The sequence below is a fragment of the Echiichthys vipera genome (assembly GCF_963691815.1).
Source record: "Echiichthys vipera genome assembly, chromosome: 4".
NCBI classification, from domain to species: Eukaryota; Metazoa; Chordata; class Actinopteri; order Perciformes; family Trachinidae; genus Echiichthys; species Echiichthys vipera.
The window spans coordinates 17,290,167-17,309,659 of record NC_139829.1 but is presented as its reverse complement, the minus strand read 5'-3'; the positions used below and the strand labels follow the sequence as shown (position 1 = coordinate 17,309,659).

The window sequence follows — 19,493 nt, the reverse complement described above, 5'->3', positions numbered from 1 at the left end:
GGTTTAATCATACCATATCTGGCAAAGACTGCGCTTTTTCTAGAAATATTGTATTGTGAAAAACAATCAGTAGAACAAACAGGGTCATGTAGATTAAAATAGTAGTGCCATAGGTTCGTGTTCTGTTTGTTGTCCATCCAGTTATTTTGATAACTCAGATGCATCCACTTTGATATTTAAACTTACTTTATTATGATGCAGTATCTCACAACTTATTTCTTTAATGTTACACAATATGCATCAGGTTGAGATTTTTCTTCTGACAAGTTTAACTGACTGCAAATGGCAACTTAATATATCAGTATAGAAAAAGTGGTGTTAATAGGTTATTACTTCTGATCAAAGCAATAAAGGCACATTTATCTGAGATATTTCAAAACTAGCTTTACAACAGAACAATAGTCATTTAATTTGAACTGAATTAATTGAATAAATATTTTATCAGTAACTCAATTTCACAGCTGACAGCACTCCGTTTCAATATTTGGCAGGCCAGTTGAGACGGTTTTATAACATAATGCTAATTGTTATTATCATTATCAGGAAAAAATATCTGATTTAAAATTACCAGCATTATGTCAAGCCACAATTACCCCCCAAAGTTACCTGTAAAACATGAGTGCACAGTGGGGTCAGCTTCTAAGGCTGACATCTTTACCATATGCTTTATCCCCTGGAGAACAGATCAGATGTGTAATTGAGGACCATGACAGCTGCTACTCCACACCACATACAGCTGGTTATTCCCATCATTGCTCACTCACTGCCACACACCACCCCTTCATCCTGTAACACTAATATGACCTGCTTCTCTTTTCCCAGTGGTAATTTATTAATCTCACCTTGCAAAAATGTATGTGTAAATGCTGACCTCATAGTTCCCTGGCTGATTTTTTTAACAAACCCCAAGGCATAATTTCCACCTTAGGAATTCTAAATAAAGAAACTACACTATTAAATATCATCTTAAATCGTTTCAACTTAAACTATATTTATTTATATAGTGCCTTTCATGCAAAATTGCAATACAAGGTGCTAACAACAGAACGGAAATTCAATAAATAAAAGTTTAAGAGAATGAGAAGAATAAAAGGTAAAGTCTAAAATCCATTCTAAATCTGACATGACATGCAATCAATAAATGGACTGTATAGGACACGTGAGATGTTGGCTCTCCTTGTGGTCTTGGTCAGCACATGTGCTGTTGCATTCTGAATGATCAGTATTCCTAGCTTCCTTAGGTAGAGCAGAAAGGAGAGCAATGCGGTAATCATGCCTCCTGGTGATAAAAGCTTTCATAAGTCTCTTTTTATATCTGCCTGAAAGAGAATCAGCTGCACTTAAGCAATATTTCTAAGGGGATAAAAGGCAATTCTAGTGAGGTTACTAACTGTTAATTCAAATCAAATCCGGGTCTAGAAGCACATCTCACATTTTTGCAAGGGGTTATTGTATTGTGCCGGGGATTTTGGTCATACACTTGGTCCGTTTCAAGAAATTAAGTGACATGCACAAGTTGATAAGATTAGCCAGTTTATCAATGGGTCTGGTCTTATGGATGATATAGAGATGTGCATGTTTCGTCTATCATTGGCAGAGCTATGAAAATTGCACACACATGTTTTCTGATATTTCCCAGTGGCAGCATATAGAGACCAAAAACACAGGTCCCAGAAAAGAGCCATGAGGAACCACATATGTTATGCTAGTGTAAGCCAAGGAGTGGTCACCAAAGGAGTCAAAATATTACCGGGACAATTATCACAACTTACCCTTTGACCCTACCAGCTTCACAATAGCACAATAGAGTTCTTGACAGCCATGAACATGTGAATTCCTATTTAAGTGATAAACATGTTTTTATGTAACCCTGGGAAAGTGAAAACTGATTCATAATGTACTATATTTATTGTTTTGCTATAATATATGTTTAGAAATAAGAATCTTAGATTGCAGAATGCTTTGCTTTTCAAAATGATGTTTTAATGCTGACATATTGCTCTGTTCTTCTGTTCTTTTTTTTCTTGTAAATGAGCTTCATACAGATATATATATATATATATATATATATATACAAATGTCGTGTTTCTGTTGGTTAAAAGACTTATTGTATTTGGTGGTTTTAAAATTATCTGTTTTGTGCCCTCTGTCTTTTGTAAATTGCTTGATCCTTCTTTGTCTGACTCTTCAGTTCATTTATGATGATAATTATTTATGATCATGGCTGGTCAAATTTTCTGTGCTTATATGCAGTAATTTGTGTAACATGTATACTACAGGCAGAGGGTTTAGTCTGTGTTATTTATGTGCAGCATGTGTGTGCTTTTGTGTATGATTGACACTTGTGAAGATATGACCTGTGGATTACGTTTCATATAGTGAAGTCTGGGAGAGGGAGTGAGTGTCCACATATAAAAAGAAGTAGAGGAATCATTTTATATTGGGTCAAAGATTAGTCAACCTGGAGAAGCAGAGCTGGCTTATAAAATCGCTTCAGCGGCTTGGTCAGCACACACGCACACACACATGCGCGCACACACATACACACATCATCCTCCTCTATCACAGACACCCAAGTATGAGAACACAAAGATATACAAGCTTTCTTTCTTCCTGTGTCTATCCATCCATCTCCATCTGTCTTGCTTTCATACTCTCATGCCGACATTCGCAGCAAACCTTTCACTCCTCTCATCTGACCTTGCCATAGACAATTTCAGTTGGTATAGATTCTGACATGCTGGGACATGGGTTAATCTTTTAATTCGCCTGGGTTCCGCTCCTATTTGCCCTGTTTTTCTCTGCACTGACATGACCTACTTTCAGGTGGGCCACTGAGCGTATGTTGGGTATTATTTTTTTCTGCATTTGTCTTAAAGATATGTTGGCCAAGGCCAATAAAAGCCTGTGTTCTAAAAATGATTGCCTATTCTTTTAGCTCATATTCTTCCCTTAAAGTTATATTGATATCGTATCAAGATGAGTAAACAGCATTACTTGTAATTATTGGCCATGCTCGGATGCATAAAATATTATAAGTCTACAGAGTCTCATTAAACATTCTACCACTGTAACCCCAGTGGCCTTTGGGAAGTAGTGGTGCAGAATATTTATCAAATAGTCTCCAAAAAAATATATATGGGATGGGAGTGCCTTATAAATGAATTGCATAGTTAAGTTTTTTCATACATAGTATTTATTCTTTTTGGCAACTCTACCTTTTTACCAAAAAGTTGTATTGTTGACAGGAAGTTGTCCAGCAGTGAGATGCTTAAATTCAGTAAAAGATTGGCTGACCATTAAGGGTTAAATCTTGAAGCTTACTCAACATTTATAAATGTGACCCAATCAGTAATTTTACAGTCAGGTTTTTTTAGTCTAATAATGTTGGATTAAATCTAATTTTACTTTTACAACCAACCGTTGTTGTTTTTTTTGTGCTGGAATTCTTGGTAATTCAGTATGCCTAAGTTTAATTTTAGTCAGATCCAATTATTTTAAAAAAAAATTAAAATTAATTATACAATAAAATACTTCGTGAAAACAGTATGGCAGAAAACAAGCTTGTGAACTGAATTTAGATTGATAGTTGTATTAGCCAGTTAGTTTAGTAGATGTATATTTAGCATGGGTAATGGACATACATACTTGTGGATCCTTCCTTTTTCTCCATCTTCTGCTGTAAAAAACAGAAAATCAATTAAAGAACATACACTAACATATGAAAACCGATCAAGACAGCTTATACTATTTGTTCCAGCCACCGATCAATTCACATCGAAATGTCAGGTTGCATATCGTCATATTTGTTGGGGCTGGTTGGTTGTTGCGTGTGCGTGAAACAGTATGTACATGATTGTGTATGTGTGTGTGTATGTGTGCGTGTTTGCGAGTTAGTCATTCTCCCAATGATTCTGTGGTCTGATCAATAAACTGAAAGGCCAACATTCAAGTATATACCCACAAAGTCTTCAAAGTGTGTGCTTCTGTGTACTCATATAGGCACACATGAAAACCAACATACTCTCACACATACACACACACATACACGCACACACACACATACACACACACGCACACACACACACACACACAAACACACACACACACACACACACACACACACACACACACACACACACACACACACACACACACACACACACACAGATGTGAGGGTGATGGATGTCTTGCATGTTGACCCTGTTACCCTTTGCCATCACCACACATACTATCAAAGACTTTCGCTGTCCTAGCATTATATTATAAGTATGTCAGAAAGAGAAAGAGAGGAGACAGTGAGGGCAATAAAGAGAGATACATTTCTAGCTACTGAGAAATGTCTGCTGAAAGGACAAAAAAGTGAATGACTGCTGCTCTTTTTTCCCATTAATATCAGAAAGTGAGTGATTGATCAAAAAAACAGGTATTTGTAAGACCTTGTCAAGACGGGGTCTGGTGAATTTTGTTGAGTGTGACAGCTTTCCTTTGGTGTGGGTGAGAGAGAGGAAAGATGGACCTCATCTGATGGGGTTCGCAAAGAGATGTTCTTGAGCAATTACTAAAAAGTTCATACACACATTAACATACTAACAAACATAAACACAATCTGGATCATTCAATATCTTGTTGTCTCTTGCCCCCGGTTTTGTCTTTCCCACTAGCATAAAATCAAAACCTTTGAATACTTTTTAGATCATTGGTGTCAGACCACAGTTGGATTAGACTAATTAAACAGACAGTAATGGTAATGATTAGAGTCATTACTGGGAAGAATCACACAGGCCTTTGACACCCCTCTGACTCATGTCATGGTTTGGTCCAGTGCATGGAGACAAGACCAATACTTTATTACATTGCCCTCTGTTTATTGAAGAAAACATCCCCTTTTTACACTTACACTATTACTTTATAAAAGTCACCGTTTTTCAACTCTCTCTGCTATCAATATAAATAGTTTTGTTTACATGCTGCATTCTAACTAAAACACATTGCATGTGTCCAGGTTTATGCTGGCTGCATAGCCTACCCCAAAACATCATCAGTTTTTTTTCTAGTTTTCATTCAATTTTTGTTTGAAAATGCGTGGTACATTTTATCCAAGTATGATATATACTTAAAGAATATATTCAAATATGGGATTTCACTAGTTCAGTGAATATAATCCTGTTATTTCCATCTTCAGCTTTGTCCTCTCAAGACACATCCATTTACACTTTCATACGTTTTTTAATGCTTTCTTCTCCTGCTGCTCTGCCACTGTGAGCTGCAGTGCAGAATGAGCTCAACCAAGCAGCTCATCACTAAAAATGTGAACATTCTGCTACTGCTTCCCCTATTGCCAGCCAGTGCACCTCAGCAAGCAGTGCTTTTGGCTGCTGCAGGCGTTGGAAAAGTGATCTGCAGTGCATTGCTGTTGTATCAGTGAACTTTTTATTGTGGGACCATGACAACAAAACATTCTAGAATGTGATATTCACAGGTAAAAATAAAAATACTTGACAAAGATGGCCCCCTATTTGGCATCATTGTATACTTTGCCATTACCATACTTATAGCATCTAATGATTCTTATGGACTAAAACCTTTGTGAGCACATTTTGTCGATGTTTTAATTGATTTATTCGTCATACACCATTTGTCCAACTCAAACGTTGAAGACTTTTGTCAAATAATATGCCATTAATCAACAGTACCATGACTGCATACGTTTTATGTCTGAGTGTCCCTACTATATTTATATTTTTATTTTATATATTTCAAGACAAGAGGTTTAGTGTCCCTTTACAACCAAAAGTATTCTGAAGCACTATGAACAGAAACCGTAGACAAGTCATACACAGGTGTCCAAGGGGCTTAGAGGGGGGCAGAAAGAGAAAAGGATAGGGGGTTTGTCCACCTCAAATTAGAGGGCATTTACAATTTTAAATTTAATAACATAGAGACGTCACAACCGGTCAAACCTATCTCAGCATTGGACTTGAAAGGTTAGGGCTGATTTAAAACTGTAGGTGGGATGTTATATTATATTAACACCAGCATTGATGAGTTTCATCCCAGTCCAGTCATGTAATTTAATCTACAGCTCAAAAAACATATTTAAGTGTGCAGGATGTTCCCTCAATGAATTGTATGAAACTTACCAATGAGTTTATGTTTGTACAGGACATTTCTAATGCATTATCATGATTTATAAGATTGTGTGTAGTTCACAATATACATCTGAATATGTGGATTCATGCAACATGCCAGCAGATGAACAAGCACCTGGGATTAGCAATGTTAGATGCAAATCAGCTCCGCTCCCTCATAAAGAAAGCCATAGAAAAAAAAAACAGTGCCACAATGCACCGCCCTTTGCTTGACATCAGCTCTCTTTAACACACAAATATGCACACATGCACGCACACATATACTTGACATAAAGATACACATAATTAAACATGCAGAAGGCACACTGTGGGAGTAGCACGAGTGAGGCAAATTACATTAGGCCTAAATGGCAGCGGTGACATGCAGCAGTCATGACGTATCTGGGAGAAAATTATTCAGTTAGCATGCACTAAATGCACAATTTATAAATGGAGACGATGAAAAAAGGGGAGAATGAATGGGAGAGATGTGTTTTTTGTTGCGGTAATGTTTTAATGTGTTTTGTAACGGTTATGAGACATGCAAGTTAGACACGGGGAAAAAAGTCCATGGTTAGGTAAGAGAGCAAAGGAATGAAAGGAGGTTACATGATTGAAGTGGGAGCATGTAAAACTGCCTTAAAATGGGCAGAGAAGTTAAATACAAGCAATTTCTTGTCACCTTCTCCTCTCTGTCTCTCCAATGCTCCCTCATCCATGCCCATGGTTTTCCTATCTCTATGATGTTCTAGGTCATCTGTATACTTCCCTTTCTATCTTACAGCATTTAGGTGTAATGCAGGGTTTGAGATGATGACAGTAATCATACTCCTCCACCTCAAGACCTTGTCACAGACGTTTTATCCCCCTACGCACATATGTAGACACAGAAACATGAATTAATTATGGTAATCAAAAAGGCTGGGATGAACTACTTTGATTTCTTTTTTGAGTTGGTGAATGGAACCAATACAATGAAAATGCACTATTCTCCTGGCAAATAATGCAGCAGTGGCTGGGCTGTTCGGGAACACAGTGGTGCAAATGGATGTGTGCAAGTGTGCGTGACTATGTTTAGATGTTTGTCTTTGTGAAACTTTTGTATGTGTTTCTGTACTTTCACAGCATGCTGTCCTGTTTAAGTGTGAAATTTGTATATAACTAGTTTAGAGGCTGAGTTGTAGGCTATATTTGCTTGATTTGATCACAAATAGTGCATGAAATTAAATTACACAACTAATTTTCAATTTGAAGCACTTTATTCAATAGCAACGCCCACTCACACTCTTCAAGCTTCCCTTACAATGTACTTACGCAATATCTGCTTTTGCATATTATAATTCTTCTTATCCTGTCACAGAAACACAGACAATCATATGCATGGATACATTGTATACTATCAAGTGTATATAAGGCATAATTTAGAACAACAGCTATTCTTTGTTTGACTGTCTAAAAAAGAGTGGTGTTTGTACATGCTTGTATGTGTCTAAGTATACAATGTGTGTACAATATTGTTGCCAATACCTTGCTATGAACAACAAACCTTAACTCTGCATGTCAACCAACAGCAGCCATTTGCCAGAATCAATGATTTTATCTTTGTTGGACTCTTTCTGGAGTGACATGTGGACAAAATTCATTAGAAGATCAAAATGATGTTTGGCTTTATAGTGGCCACTCTATAAAACACATACCAGACTAGGGGGCACAGTGGTACAGTGTAATGTTGCATATGGATCTCTGTGGTAGCATTAAGGGAACAAAACCCAAGTGACTCATACCTGCCAAGTTAGCATACTAGGCCACACAAACAAAACAAGGCAGCTTTGGGTGTTAGCAGCAGTATTTGTTGTAGCTTTGTTTTATGCTTGTGTGAGTGTGAAGAGAAATGGGTGAGGGAGTGAGAAAGTGAGTGTATTGAGCAGTTTCAACCCCTGAGGAGTCATGTCTAGTGTTAGGAGGCTGCCCTTTCGCTAATTAGCTTGAAACATCTGTCCAGACTGCTGCCAGAGGGAGGTTATAAGTGGAAACACTTGCATTGGAGCAAACAACATCAGCACATACTGTACATATTTGCATTACCCAATCCAATTCACAAATTAAGGCACGCACACCTTTCTTTTTCATTTTCCATGTTTGAAAGGTTAGTTTTTCTCATAACCCTGTGTAAATATCATCTAAAACATTAATGAGTACCAAGGGAAGGGAACAGGGAGGGGGACAGTCACATAGATAGAAAAACAGTAAGAGAAATTAGGACAGAAGAACAGCTTGCCAAACCTGTGTCCTTTTTTCTCTCTCTTTCCTTTCTCCCTCCTTCACTAAAAAAAAGGTTAATGACCTCCAGTATTCTAGTGATTTCCAATTGTTTAGATTTCAGCCACGTTCCAGGGTAAAGTCTTGAGTGAGAAGAAGAAGAGATGGACAGCGATGCTGTCAGAGACAAGAATTAAGGCAAAAATCGAGTTATGCATCCCTCTCCATTATTCTTCTCCTTGCCTTACCCCTGGTCTGTGTACAGACCACGTTTCCTGTGTGTCAAGTATTTTACGGCATCGATGTTACAATGATGAAGCTTTATGGAGACTCTGTGGGAGATTAAACCCCTATTAGCCACGCTCTGTCAGCTCTCTCCAGCTGTTGCGTTTTGTTTATGACTAAAAAGTGTTTTATGGCATACAGTGCTATAGTCACCTAAACAATTATGGCAAATGATATATGAGTGGAACTGTATTTTTACACCAGGAGTGGAGAGAGAGGAAAAGGTAAGGATTAGGTGCAGTCACAGAGTGAGAAGTGAGCAATTAAAGGTGAGAAAGGTGAGAGGTGAGGCACGAGCAACGACAACAGAAAATAAAATAATGAAAATGAGAGATGAAAGAAGTGACAGGCAAAAACAATTGTATCTGACAGAAGAAAATTATAGGTTGAACCCACATTCTTTCTCCAAAACTAAATGATACACATGAAGTGACAATAGACAAGAACAAAAAGAGTGGATAATAACTTACAGTTCTATTTTGTTTGAGAACCAGGATAAACATCTATTTTCTGCTTCCCTACCTTTTGTAGGTTCTTCATTGTACTGCCATTTATTTTCTACAAATGTTAACTCTAGCTATCCATAAGTGACATACGTAATGCTATGTAGCTTGTGTCCAGTTTCACCCTCTTGCCCATTTAGCTATAGGAAGCAGAACAAAATTCACTGATAAATGAAACTTAATCATTTTCTGGCTGAGTGAGAATGACCTTACAGTCAATAGTTCAAGGTTCAAGGTTATCTTTATTGTCTCACTAGGGGGATTTGTTACACAGCCACAATTTACATAAAATCAAAAGTTAAAGACAAAATCAACTACACAAAAACACAAAAAAAATTACAAAAACACAACAATACAGCCTGGGCAGGGAAATAGAAATCCAGAATTGTTGACAAGCATACACAAGAGCAAATGTGCAAATAGGTAAGGGACATTCAAGGAATGCAGACAAAGTGTTATTTGCTGTTAAGCAAATCGATGGCATATGGCATATCAAAGTAGACATGAAAACTCTTGGTTTTCCTAACAGGCACCCTGAAGCGGCGTCCTGACGGCAAAAGCTTGAACTGGAGGGGAGTGATGATTGTCCTGGCACCTCAGGGAGCAGAAGTTCTCAAAATGTGTTTTACTTATGCATTTATGTTTGGTTTAAAAAAAAAAAAGCCTCACCCTTGCTTGTGAGAGAGAATGATTGAAAAGCAGTGTTCAACACTGAGTTCACTGGTAACAGATGGAAAAAGGGCCTGTTGGAGCAATGTAGAGGTTTTTTGTTTAGAATATTTTTTAATTAAAAGTATTTTAATTAAATATTAAGTAATTAATTAAGTATTTTAATTTAGTATTTTATTTTATTTTTTATTATTTATTTATTAATATTATTATTCATAATACAAAATATTATTATTAATAATAATTATTATTATTTTGTAACTTAAGTGCAATATAATATGTCTCCTGGACAAAAGGTGTGTTCAGGTCATGTACTAACCTAGAATCTGCCCTTATAAGGAAGATAAAGTATTTTGTTTGTTTAGAAAGGTTAATGAGCAAACAGTTTTTTGGCCGCATTAAAACATATTAGATTGCCCCTTTTCAGTTGCATATTTTTTTTTGTTTTGTTTCCATGAAACATCAACTGGAGGTTATTGTTTAATCAATATCTGAAATCAGGATCAAAATTCTCTGTGTGTGCTTTCGAGGAAATGTGTGTGTCATACTATCTGTGTCTCAAATGGAACGACAAGGGTAAACACAGGGTTTGCTGTTTCAGGGCCATTTCAACAAGTAGACAGGGTGAGCTAAATGAAAACTTCTGCTGCTATATACAAGAAAAATTATCATATTGTAGGTGTCTGATCTTGGCAGCATCATTTCAAAGTGTCCTTGCTGCAGCTTACCAATTGTGTAGTTACTGTTTAAAGTTGACACATATAAAACATACATCAATAAATTATACCATTAACAGTTAATGGAAAAAGGTTTTCTTTCTTTTTCCCTTTGCCGAAACATACTATTTTGAGGCAGCATGCATGTGGCTATGAATGTGAAGTCTCAAGTTTGTCTAACCTGTAATGTATGAGAAAAGTTATAATGCTGAACATCCAGTGTTTTAAGTATTCTGTTACACACCGGCAAGCATCATCATATATGTGTTTGAAAAGATTTTTGACTGATATCTTGTCCACCTTTGATACAAGTTTTCTCAAAATGACATATGTCAAGATTAACACTGGGTTTCAATCATGCACATGTCCATAATGTTCTTTTCTGTATATAAAATTCACACTTCAGACATCATGAATTCCATTATCTGTACCAGAAATGTCTTCAAAGGCAACCATGAGGAATTTCTTTTTTCTTTAAAACTTAAAAAAACGGACTACGTGCTACCTAACTAATTCCCCTCATTTTTACCAAATCATCCGAGTCGATCATCTTTTTTTCAGTCCTAAATGTTATGGTGTGTTTTGTTGTGTTGCAGGTTGTGGAGACCAACCTGGTGGCCTTTGATTGTCACTGGATCCTGATTAATGAGGTGAGTGCGATGGAAATTATTTATGGATCCTATGCTGGGTGTGCCTTCAGTTCACCTTACTGTTTCAATTATCCTGGGAATATTTTTATGGTTTTAGATTCAGAGCCACTCTAATTTCTTCATTGCCGTGGGTGTTTGAAGGAGAGAGGATAACTTCAGTTGTTGACTTCCTTTGTTTCACATGAGTTTATCTAATAACACACAGAACTTGCTGACCAAGGACAATTTAGCTTATTTTATTGAGCTTCAGCGGCTGTGCATGACAGGCAAAAACAATACAGTAAAGACTTTATATTTTTTATATTCAACACTAATTGAAGATGGAACCACTGTATACAACCACTAAATTGTCAGATATGGCAAATGTGACCTTGGAAGGAGTCCTTTGGATGAACATGGATTTCTTTCCAAATTGAGGGTTTTCTGGATTAAAAAGTGCAGACACTCATATTCACTCCTATCCATCAGTGCACAGCTTTTGTCCTGAAATTCCTTTTCAGGCCATGTTCACTATCACTGATCAGAGTAACCACTGGTCATAAAAGAAACAAAATTAAAATCTAATATTGTGTGTACTTAGGTATTAATTTTGAATAGGAACACATATTCGATATCACATCATGTGAAGTGCCTTGTAGAAAACCAGCAGGATCTCCATTCAAGTGTGTGTGTATGTGCACTGATAGCTGATGTATGGTGTCTTGGTAGCCTTGGAAAGGAAGATGTCCATGCTGCCACACATTCTCTCACACACACACACACACACACACACACACACACACACACACACACACACACACACACACACACACACACACACACACACACAAGATCAAGTGCGCAAACACAACCATGTACACAAGTGGATGCAATGGGGGAAAAGCAAAGAACAATATTTACTGTAGCAATGGAAAATCTAACTCGGTACAAAACAAAGTATACTGTATTTTATCTCACTCCCTGTAATGCTATAAAGCTCAGCAATCTTATTAATTTATCAGTTATACAAAGAAAGTATTTCTTTTTTAATCAAATGCTTGTATGTATGAAGTCCATTAATGCTGCAGGGGTCGAAAATCAATCATTATTTTCTGATGTTCGCTTTAAGAATGCCAGTCTCGCCACATGAAGGTTTTTATTTTTTTCCTATTTGATATGGTTGAGAGACTGCAGTAACATTATCAAAATTCCCGCAATTATCACAGTCAACCTCTCAGTATTGTTTTTGCATTTTCTCAAATGCTAATGCTTCCACGGAGTGAGGTGAAAGAATGAGACACACCCATGCACTTTAATGAAGACGGCAGACCTATTAGAAGTACAAATGTGGATGAATATGTTCACAGCAACCACTCTTTATTAGTTACTGGCTTCATGTTATGCCACTTAAATGTGTTTCAGATTCTATTAGAAATAAATGGCATACTAAAATGTGTATTTCATTTGTTATACTTGAGACTTGAAAAAAGTCTGTTGTCTTACACTTTCCTGACAGACTGTCTTTGTACACAGGCACATGTCAGTATCAAGCAGCCTACTGAGCACTCTATCATGACTGTCTGGTAGGCTGCATTCACATTTAGATGTCTAACAGCCTGTTTTACATTTTGTCAAGCATCTGGTATTTCTAAACACTCTTCAGGCCTCCTGGCGGCAAACAGCTCTTTACTTAGCTTTCTGGGAGGCTTAACAAGTGCTGGCTGCTTGCATGTCCAGCAACATGTAGCCTGTGACACTTTGTACCTGCTGCCCTCAATGGTGAAATACAGAAATACAGGCTAGTGCTCCCTCAGTAGTTTATGTTTAAGCAATGGCAGAATAGCACTGAAGTATGTTTTCATAATGTTATATAGTAGAAGGCAGCACATGAACAGATGCTAAGCAAAAGATCAATAGAGGCCATAGTTTACCATACCGGACAGGACCCAGGTGCAGGCTGTGTAAAAATGCCCCTGAGAAAGTCCAGATCATGTGGGACTTCGAGATCCAGACTGATAAAATGGTGATGACTAACCAACTGGACATCAATGTGGTCAACAAACAGCAGAAGAAGGCAGTTCAAATCAATATCTCTTCACACTTAAAGTCTCAAATGCCAAGCTGTTCTAACACATACGGTGCTTTAGCCCCTTTACACTAAAGTAGTGACAGCTCTCACGCTTTTGGCATGATGCTCCCAGGCTCTGTCTCACGCTCTCTTGCTTTGCAACCAAATGTCACGACACAGTTTAAGTTGTCAAGCAAAGTGATTATGATGAGGGGATACCAAATTGGGTTATAGGCGGAAATACTGTAGAAAAGCTAACTGATATCTCTCTCTTGTGCTGTCTACACACATGCACTTTCTGAAAATAAACACATTCCAATTGCTGTTTAGATACTTCCACCCACAATGGTGACGTATATATATAGGCAATATATGTCATCAGCTGTTTTTGCAAACATACAACACAAAAAAAACATGACTAATTTAGCCAACTAAAGTTAGATATCTAGTCACTGATATTCAGCCCAAACTGTTTTAATTAAATATTAGTGAGCAGAATTGTGGTTTTTTTTTCCAAAATAGTTTTTAGAGAAGGGAGAATTGTAAAAGCAGATGTGGATACATGGGCCATGAAGAAGGGAAAGAGAGATGTAAGTGGAAAAAACAATTGTCCAGGAGTGAAGGAATGACAGGGGAGAGAAGGTAGAGAAAAGAGAGCTTAAAGGAGTCAGGGTTTTGCCTGGAGTTTTTTGGGACAGAGTTGGCAAAGGCTGGAAAACATACAGAGCATGCACAGCTTTACAAAATTAACATGAATTTAGGGACTGTGTTTTTATGCAGATTTACAACCTATCAGGCGTGTTCATGAGCCAGCTATGGCTTTTGGGCCATGCTGGGTCAAAGCCACTTACTTGGATAATGAGGGAAAACCCTGCCAATGAAATGAAATCAGTTGAAGTTTTCTAATTTGAGCAGTTTAAACTAGAAAGATACTTCCCCAAATCATATTGAGAATATATTCATTTCATTCAGAAATAGAATATTCATTCCATAACTGTGTTTTTCTGTCTAATTTGATAGTAGCTACAAGTATGTATCAGCATCATTCCAAACTACCTGTTTAAGACATATTGAACAATGGAGTAAAGAATTATATTTATGTTCAGCTGGTCGAGGCATTCATGATGAAGCCATGCTTGATTGGGCTCCGTCTTTTAATATCTGTATGTCTCCTGTTTGCATCTTTCTCATCACTCTAAACTGTTCTATTTCAAGATTGAAATTAAGTCACAGAATGTTCACATGTAGACAAAATATCCCCACCATGATCTATGTGAAGTCCTCTAGCGGAGTGTTTAAAAAGGATGAGTGGCTACAATATTTTGTTATACATAATGTCCTCTAGTACTGGTTCTTTGGAGAACGAATATTCCTATGTGTAAAAGTGCTTTCCCTCCCTGTGGTTTATAATGGATGAGGGGGTACTGTATGGTTGTCATAACTCTGCTTTATCTACATCCAGCAGTCAGACAGCCCCACTGAGGGGGAGTTCACAGTTCATAATTGATCATCCTTCCTCTCCCTATCTCTTTCGTTCTGCTCAGGCTGAGGAGATGAGGATGAGGAGGAGTAGAAATAATAAGGGACACTCATAGTTTCTCTTTTTTGTTTTTCCGTTCATTTTTGAGGATAACACTACTATTGACCTTACTTGTTCTGAATCTCTTTATGGTCTTTCATTTTCTGTCATGAAATTGTTCTGGATCTTCTCTATTGCCGTTCAGACTTTTTTTTCATCATTCTGTTTCTCTTCAGTCATTTATACCTTTTTTTCTCTCAAGGGAACAAGTCTGGAACAAGTGCACGATGATGAGATGAAACAAGATTAGGCTTTTCTGTCAGCTTGGCTCTTAGCATATCACTGTGCGATATCCTATCCCAACTGTAACTGAAATTCTGGGCACATTCATACTTTGTATATGATTGAAGGATTATATGGTCTTCTGCCATTTAAGAATATTTTACAAATCTCAATGAAACCCTATCAAGACCCATTCTACAAACTCCAAAAATGTATTGTGATCAATGTCATACATTGTTCTGAAACATGATAAAGATACAAAGTGACAGTAACAGGCTGCAGTCTTAGCTACGTTAAACAGCATTCTTATTTACAGCTACAGTACTTTGCAGGGGAGAATGAGTTAACAGTTGTACATAGCTGGAAGTTGCCCAGTATCACTGCAGCAATCCAAGACTACTGGTGTTGCTAAGCGGAGCTCCTACAGCTGATTTACAAATATTTGCTTCTCAATTTTGTGTCCCATTTGCTCTTGCTATTTATTTTAAATCTGTTTCTTTAACAGCAATGACATAGTCTGGAAAATGGGAGTTTGCTCTCTCCAGGTTGGAAGTGAGTTATTACCCTGAGATGGACAGGCAGTATGGTGCAGCATCAGCAGTGATGCGGGTGTTCTACTCTACCTTTAGGGTGTAGAGCGATTTACTAGTCTATCTACATTGCCACCCTAACCTATAGCCATGAGCTTTGGGTACGGACAGAAAAAACGAGATTGCGGATACAAGAAATTTTTTCTCCAAAGTGGGCTAGGCTAAGCCCTAAGCTGTTTTCACACTGCCAAGTTGTTACCACCCTTCAGCCACCTACCTTCAAGAGTGTTTCCCCAAAAAAGCAAAGCAGTTTCTGCCACCTGCCGGTTACTGCCCAGAGTTCCGCACATTGAACTCATTCACATAGGTTGCAGCCGCTTAATACAGTACCCCTGCCGCCTGCACCTAATTGAAATAACTGGAGGCAAGTTAACACACAGCTGTGTGAAAATAGCTAAGAGATAAGGTGAGGAGCTCAGACATCCAGAAGGAATGTTGCCGCTGCTCCTTCTTGTTGAAAGCTGCCAGTTGAGGTGTTTCGGGCATTTAATCAGGATCTTGGGCTCCCCCCACTCAAGGTTTTTCCGGGCACGTCCAAGTGGTAGGAAGCCCAAGGGTAGACCCAGAACAAGCTAGAAAGATTATAGGTCTTGTCTGGCCTGGAAACACCTCAGAATTCCCAAGGACGAGCTAGAAAACGGAGGAGAAGGACATCTGGAATACCTTTCTTAGCCTGCTGCCCTTGTAACCTGTCCCCAGATAATCGGAAGAAAATTTATGGACAGATGATTGAATGACTATTGCATTTTTGTCACACTCCACCATTTTGCTATGCCTACTGTACCTTTGCTCTATTCCTCAACTTAATTGTATTAGCATTTGAAGATGAAAAGACACGGCAAGTCTTGGTGTATTCGAACCAACCAATACAGTAGATAAAGATAACCAAGCCAAGACGTTACATTTGCATTTCACACCATTGCCAGGTTCTTACCCCAGCCAGAGGAGAAATCTTGGGTCTGTTGGGGGAAATTGTCAAAGGTAGAGGAGAAAGAAGAGAGGACAAATGAAACAAGATCCTTTTTTCTAGGTTTGTTTTGTTTTGTTTTTCACAACTTTGAACCTCTGAATGCGAGCAAAACAGATGGATTTGGTGTTGGTGTTGAAACAGGAAGAACAGGGAGAGGCTGTGAGGGTGAAAAGAGGAATTGGAAGAGCAGAAAAGGGTTAAAGAACGAATAAAATCAGCTTATTTTCTACTCATCTGCAGATAGGAGAAGAGAGAAGGAAGTTTTTAGTGTCTCTAGGGGAAGGAGAAGGAGGGGTTAAGGGGGAAAGGGCAGAGGACAAAGTATAGGGGTCAAGGAAGAAGTGCCAAGAATAATTGAGGATGAGGGATATGTTTTTGCTTTTGGCTCCACTCTTCAAGTAATACACTAAAGACAAGTATTTGGTGCCCTCAGAGGAATCGACTAAAATTTCAAGTTTATGGAGTAAACAACTCATGATTCAATCCATATATGAGCTGCAGGGGTTGGTAGTTGGAGTTTGTGCACAGATTTGGAGGCCATTAAACCATTGTCAGGACTGATTGTTGTTAACTTAATTCTGAGCGGCTGCATGGGAATGAATTAGGACGACCATATATTTCTCCCTTTTCCCTGATGGTCTGAATAAGTCACTAAATTGGTCGCTAGTAGCTTTTAATAAATAAAGTAGCTAAGAAGGTCTGAAAAGTCGCTAAATCTAGCGAGACAGTGACCGCCTGTGAGTCCATGAGGACGGGGAAGGGGCTCACAGAAGCACCTGCTGCTTGGTGAGGACAGTAATTGCAGAGTTATTTGTGCTTTAGAGTCTCCAAACCACCAAAAAAGTCTCCAATAACACCAGAAACAGTCGCTAGATTTCTCTCTAGGATGGATGAAGATTTAGGAAGTCGCCAGATTTAGCTAAGAAACTTGCTGCCAGTGTTTGTATCATATCATACATAGTATCTCCCGGTTACAGTGCAGTTACAGTGCCACATCCAGGCCTGGTATGTGTTTTACAGCGTTATTACAGCGGTTTGACTGGTTTTGTGTGGACGCAGATACTTCTTGAACCGAGGCCGTGTGGACAGAAATCTAAAAGGTTGTTTTCGATTGTGTGGAAGTACCCTTAGAGTCTTTGCATAATCCTCTCCTCCATCCTTCTCATGCACTTGTTTTACGTGGACGACCAACCTTTTTCCAGGACATAAATTAGTCTGTTTCCTTGTAAAGTTTCAAATTGTTGAAATCACAGACTTGGAATGCCCAACCTCTCTTGCAATGGGTCATCCCTTCTGCCTTCATCTGGACAACCTGCTGTCGCACGGCTTCAGTCACCTTATAGCGACTTGCCATCTTGCAAAGTAACCAGGAGAGCTGCCAGATAAATATGTTTTTTTTTAAATAATAAAGGTTTTTGTTGAGGTGCCTTGGTTATTTAAAAAAAATCATGCTAATACAGCAGTGGTATAGAACCAGCTGATATTCTATCAAATCCTAAATAAAAAATAACAGAATTTCAGAATGAAGCCAGTATTAAGAATTTGTTCTCTAAATTTGATCTCTGGTGTATAAGCATACTGTGTGAAGTCTGCAGCTTGTCCCCAGAGAGACAGATGAGATGAAAAGGAAGAAAGGTGTATAAATGCCTGCTGAGATGACAAATCTCAAAATGATCTTCTTCTTTTAAGTTTTGGTGTGTGTTTATATTCCTGTGCATTTATACATTTACATTTGTTTGAGTTTGATCCTTTGAGTGGGGCACTCAGGATAATTCCACCAATGTTTCTTTGCATGCCCTTGACTGCCCGCTGTGAATCTTAATTCTCTTTTGGCTCACAGATCTGCCTTTTAAGCAATGTTCAGCATTTTCTGTGTCCTGCATCCTTTTTGTTGGCTTTGTAATTCAGTTCCCTTCAGGGGTTTTACATAAGTAACTGTTTGAGATTTTGTCCATGTATTACCCTGAAAAGCCAGCAAATACAATCCTTACTTGTACTGTTTAGAAAGTAGAAAGTTCAGAGCACAGGGCATTCATACAAGGTTAAACCTGTGTCAATTATTACAGTTCTTTGTCAAGGCATGAATATCCCCTTTCTTCTGTGATTATCATTTTTTCAATTATTATAATCAGTTGAAGTTCCAGCACTCTATGTTCACTTGTTGTATTTCAAGAACACCTAATTTAATTTGACAGCAGAAGAAAAAAAATTGTGAAAGCGCAAATTGAAATAAACAGTCAATGTGCATATTTGAGTATCAAATCTGACATAGCTTTTTAAATATTAAAAACATCATCAATTTAATTTTTTGGAAGCAAAATGCATACGTGTGCATATAGAGCAAGAGTCATATATCAGCCTAATTAATGCAGATGAGTACAGCTATACCAATGAAGCCTGTATAATACTACTTCTAATCACCATTGATCACATCCCATGAGGACTCAACAGCCTTAATGAATGTTAATTGCATTCAAATTAAATCCATTGAGATTAGCAAATGAACCAGTGGTATCTATAATATTACCCCTCTCTGATAATGTGTGTGATGGCTTATTTATGTTTATGCGTGGTCTACAGACTGAGTGGCACCCATCCTGTCAAGCCAGCTGCCATGTGCAAATGAAACGGAATCAAAATGTTTTTTGCGTGATTGGAAGGCTTAAAACAATCTCCTCAAACCATATGCTCACAGACACACAGGTTTACACATAAACTGGCTTGTGCACACAAGACACATTCAAGCACACACAAACACAGATAATCACTGCATACAACAGCTGTGTCGGACGGTGGCAGTTTTACCTCCACCCGGGACGATAAACGTCAGTTCTCATCTCATCACCACATGACCTCATGCACTTGCAGTGGA

At 38.0% G+C, this 19,493-nt stretch overlaps 1 protein-coding gene across 1 annotated transcript in view; it reads left to right on the top strand.

The window, feature by feature from the left end:
- Nucleotides 1–19,493, top strand: part of grid2 (glutamate receptor, ionotropic, delta 2) — a gene marked incomplete at both ends in the record, with an annotated part of 511,086 nt that overhangs the window by 332,890 nt on the left and 158,703 nt on the right. The window contains one exon of the mRNA XM_083913146.1: nucleotides 11,160–11,213. Within this exon, the coding sequence (XP_083769272.1) occupies nucleotides 11,160–11,213 (54 nt within the window). The remainder of the gene's footprint in view (nucleotides 1–11,159; nucleotides 11,214–19,493) is intronic.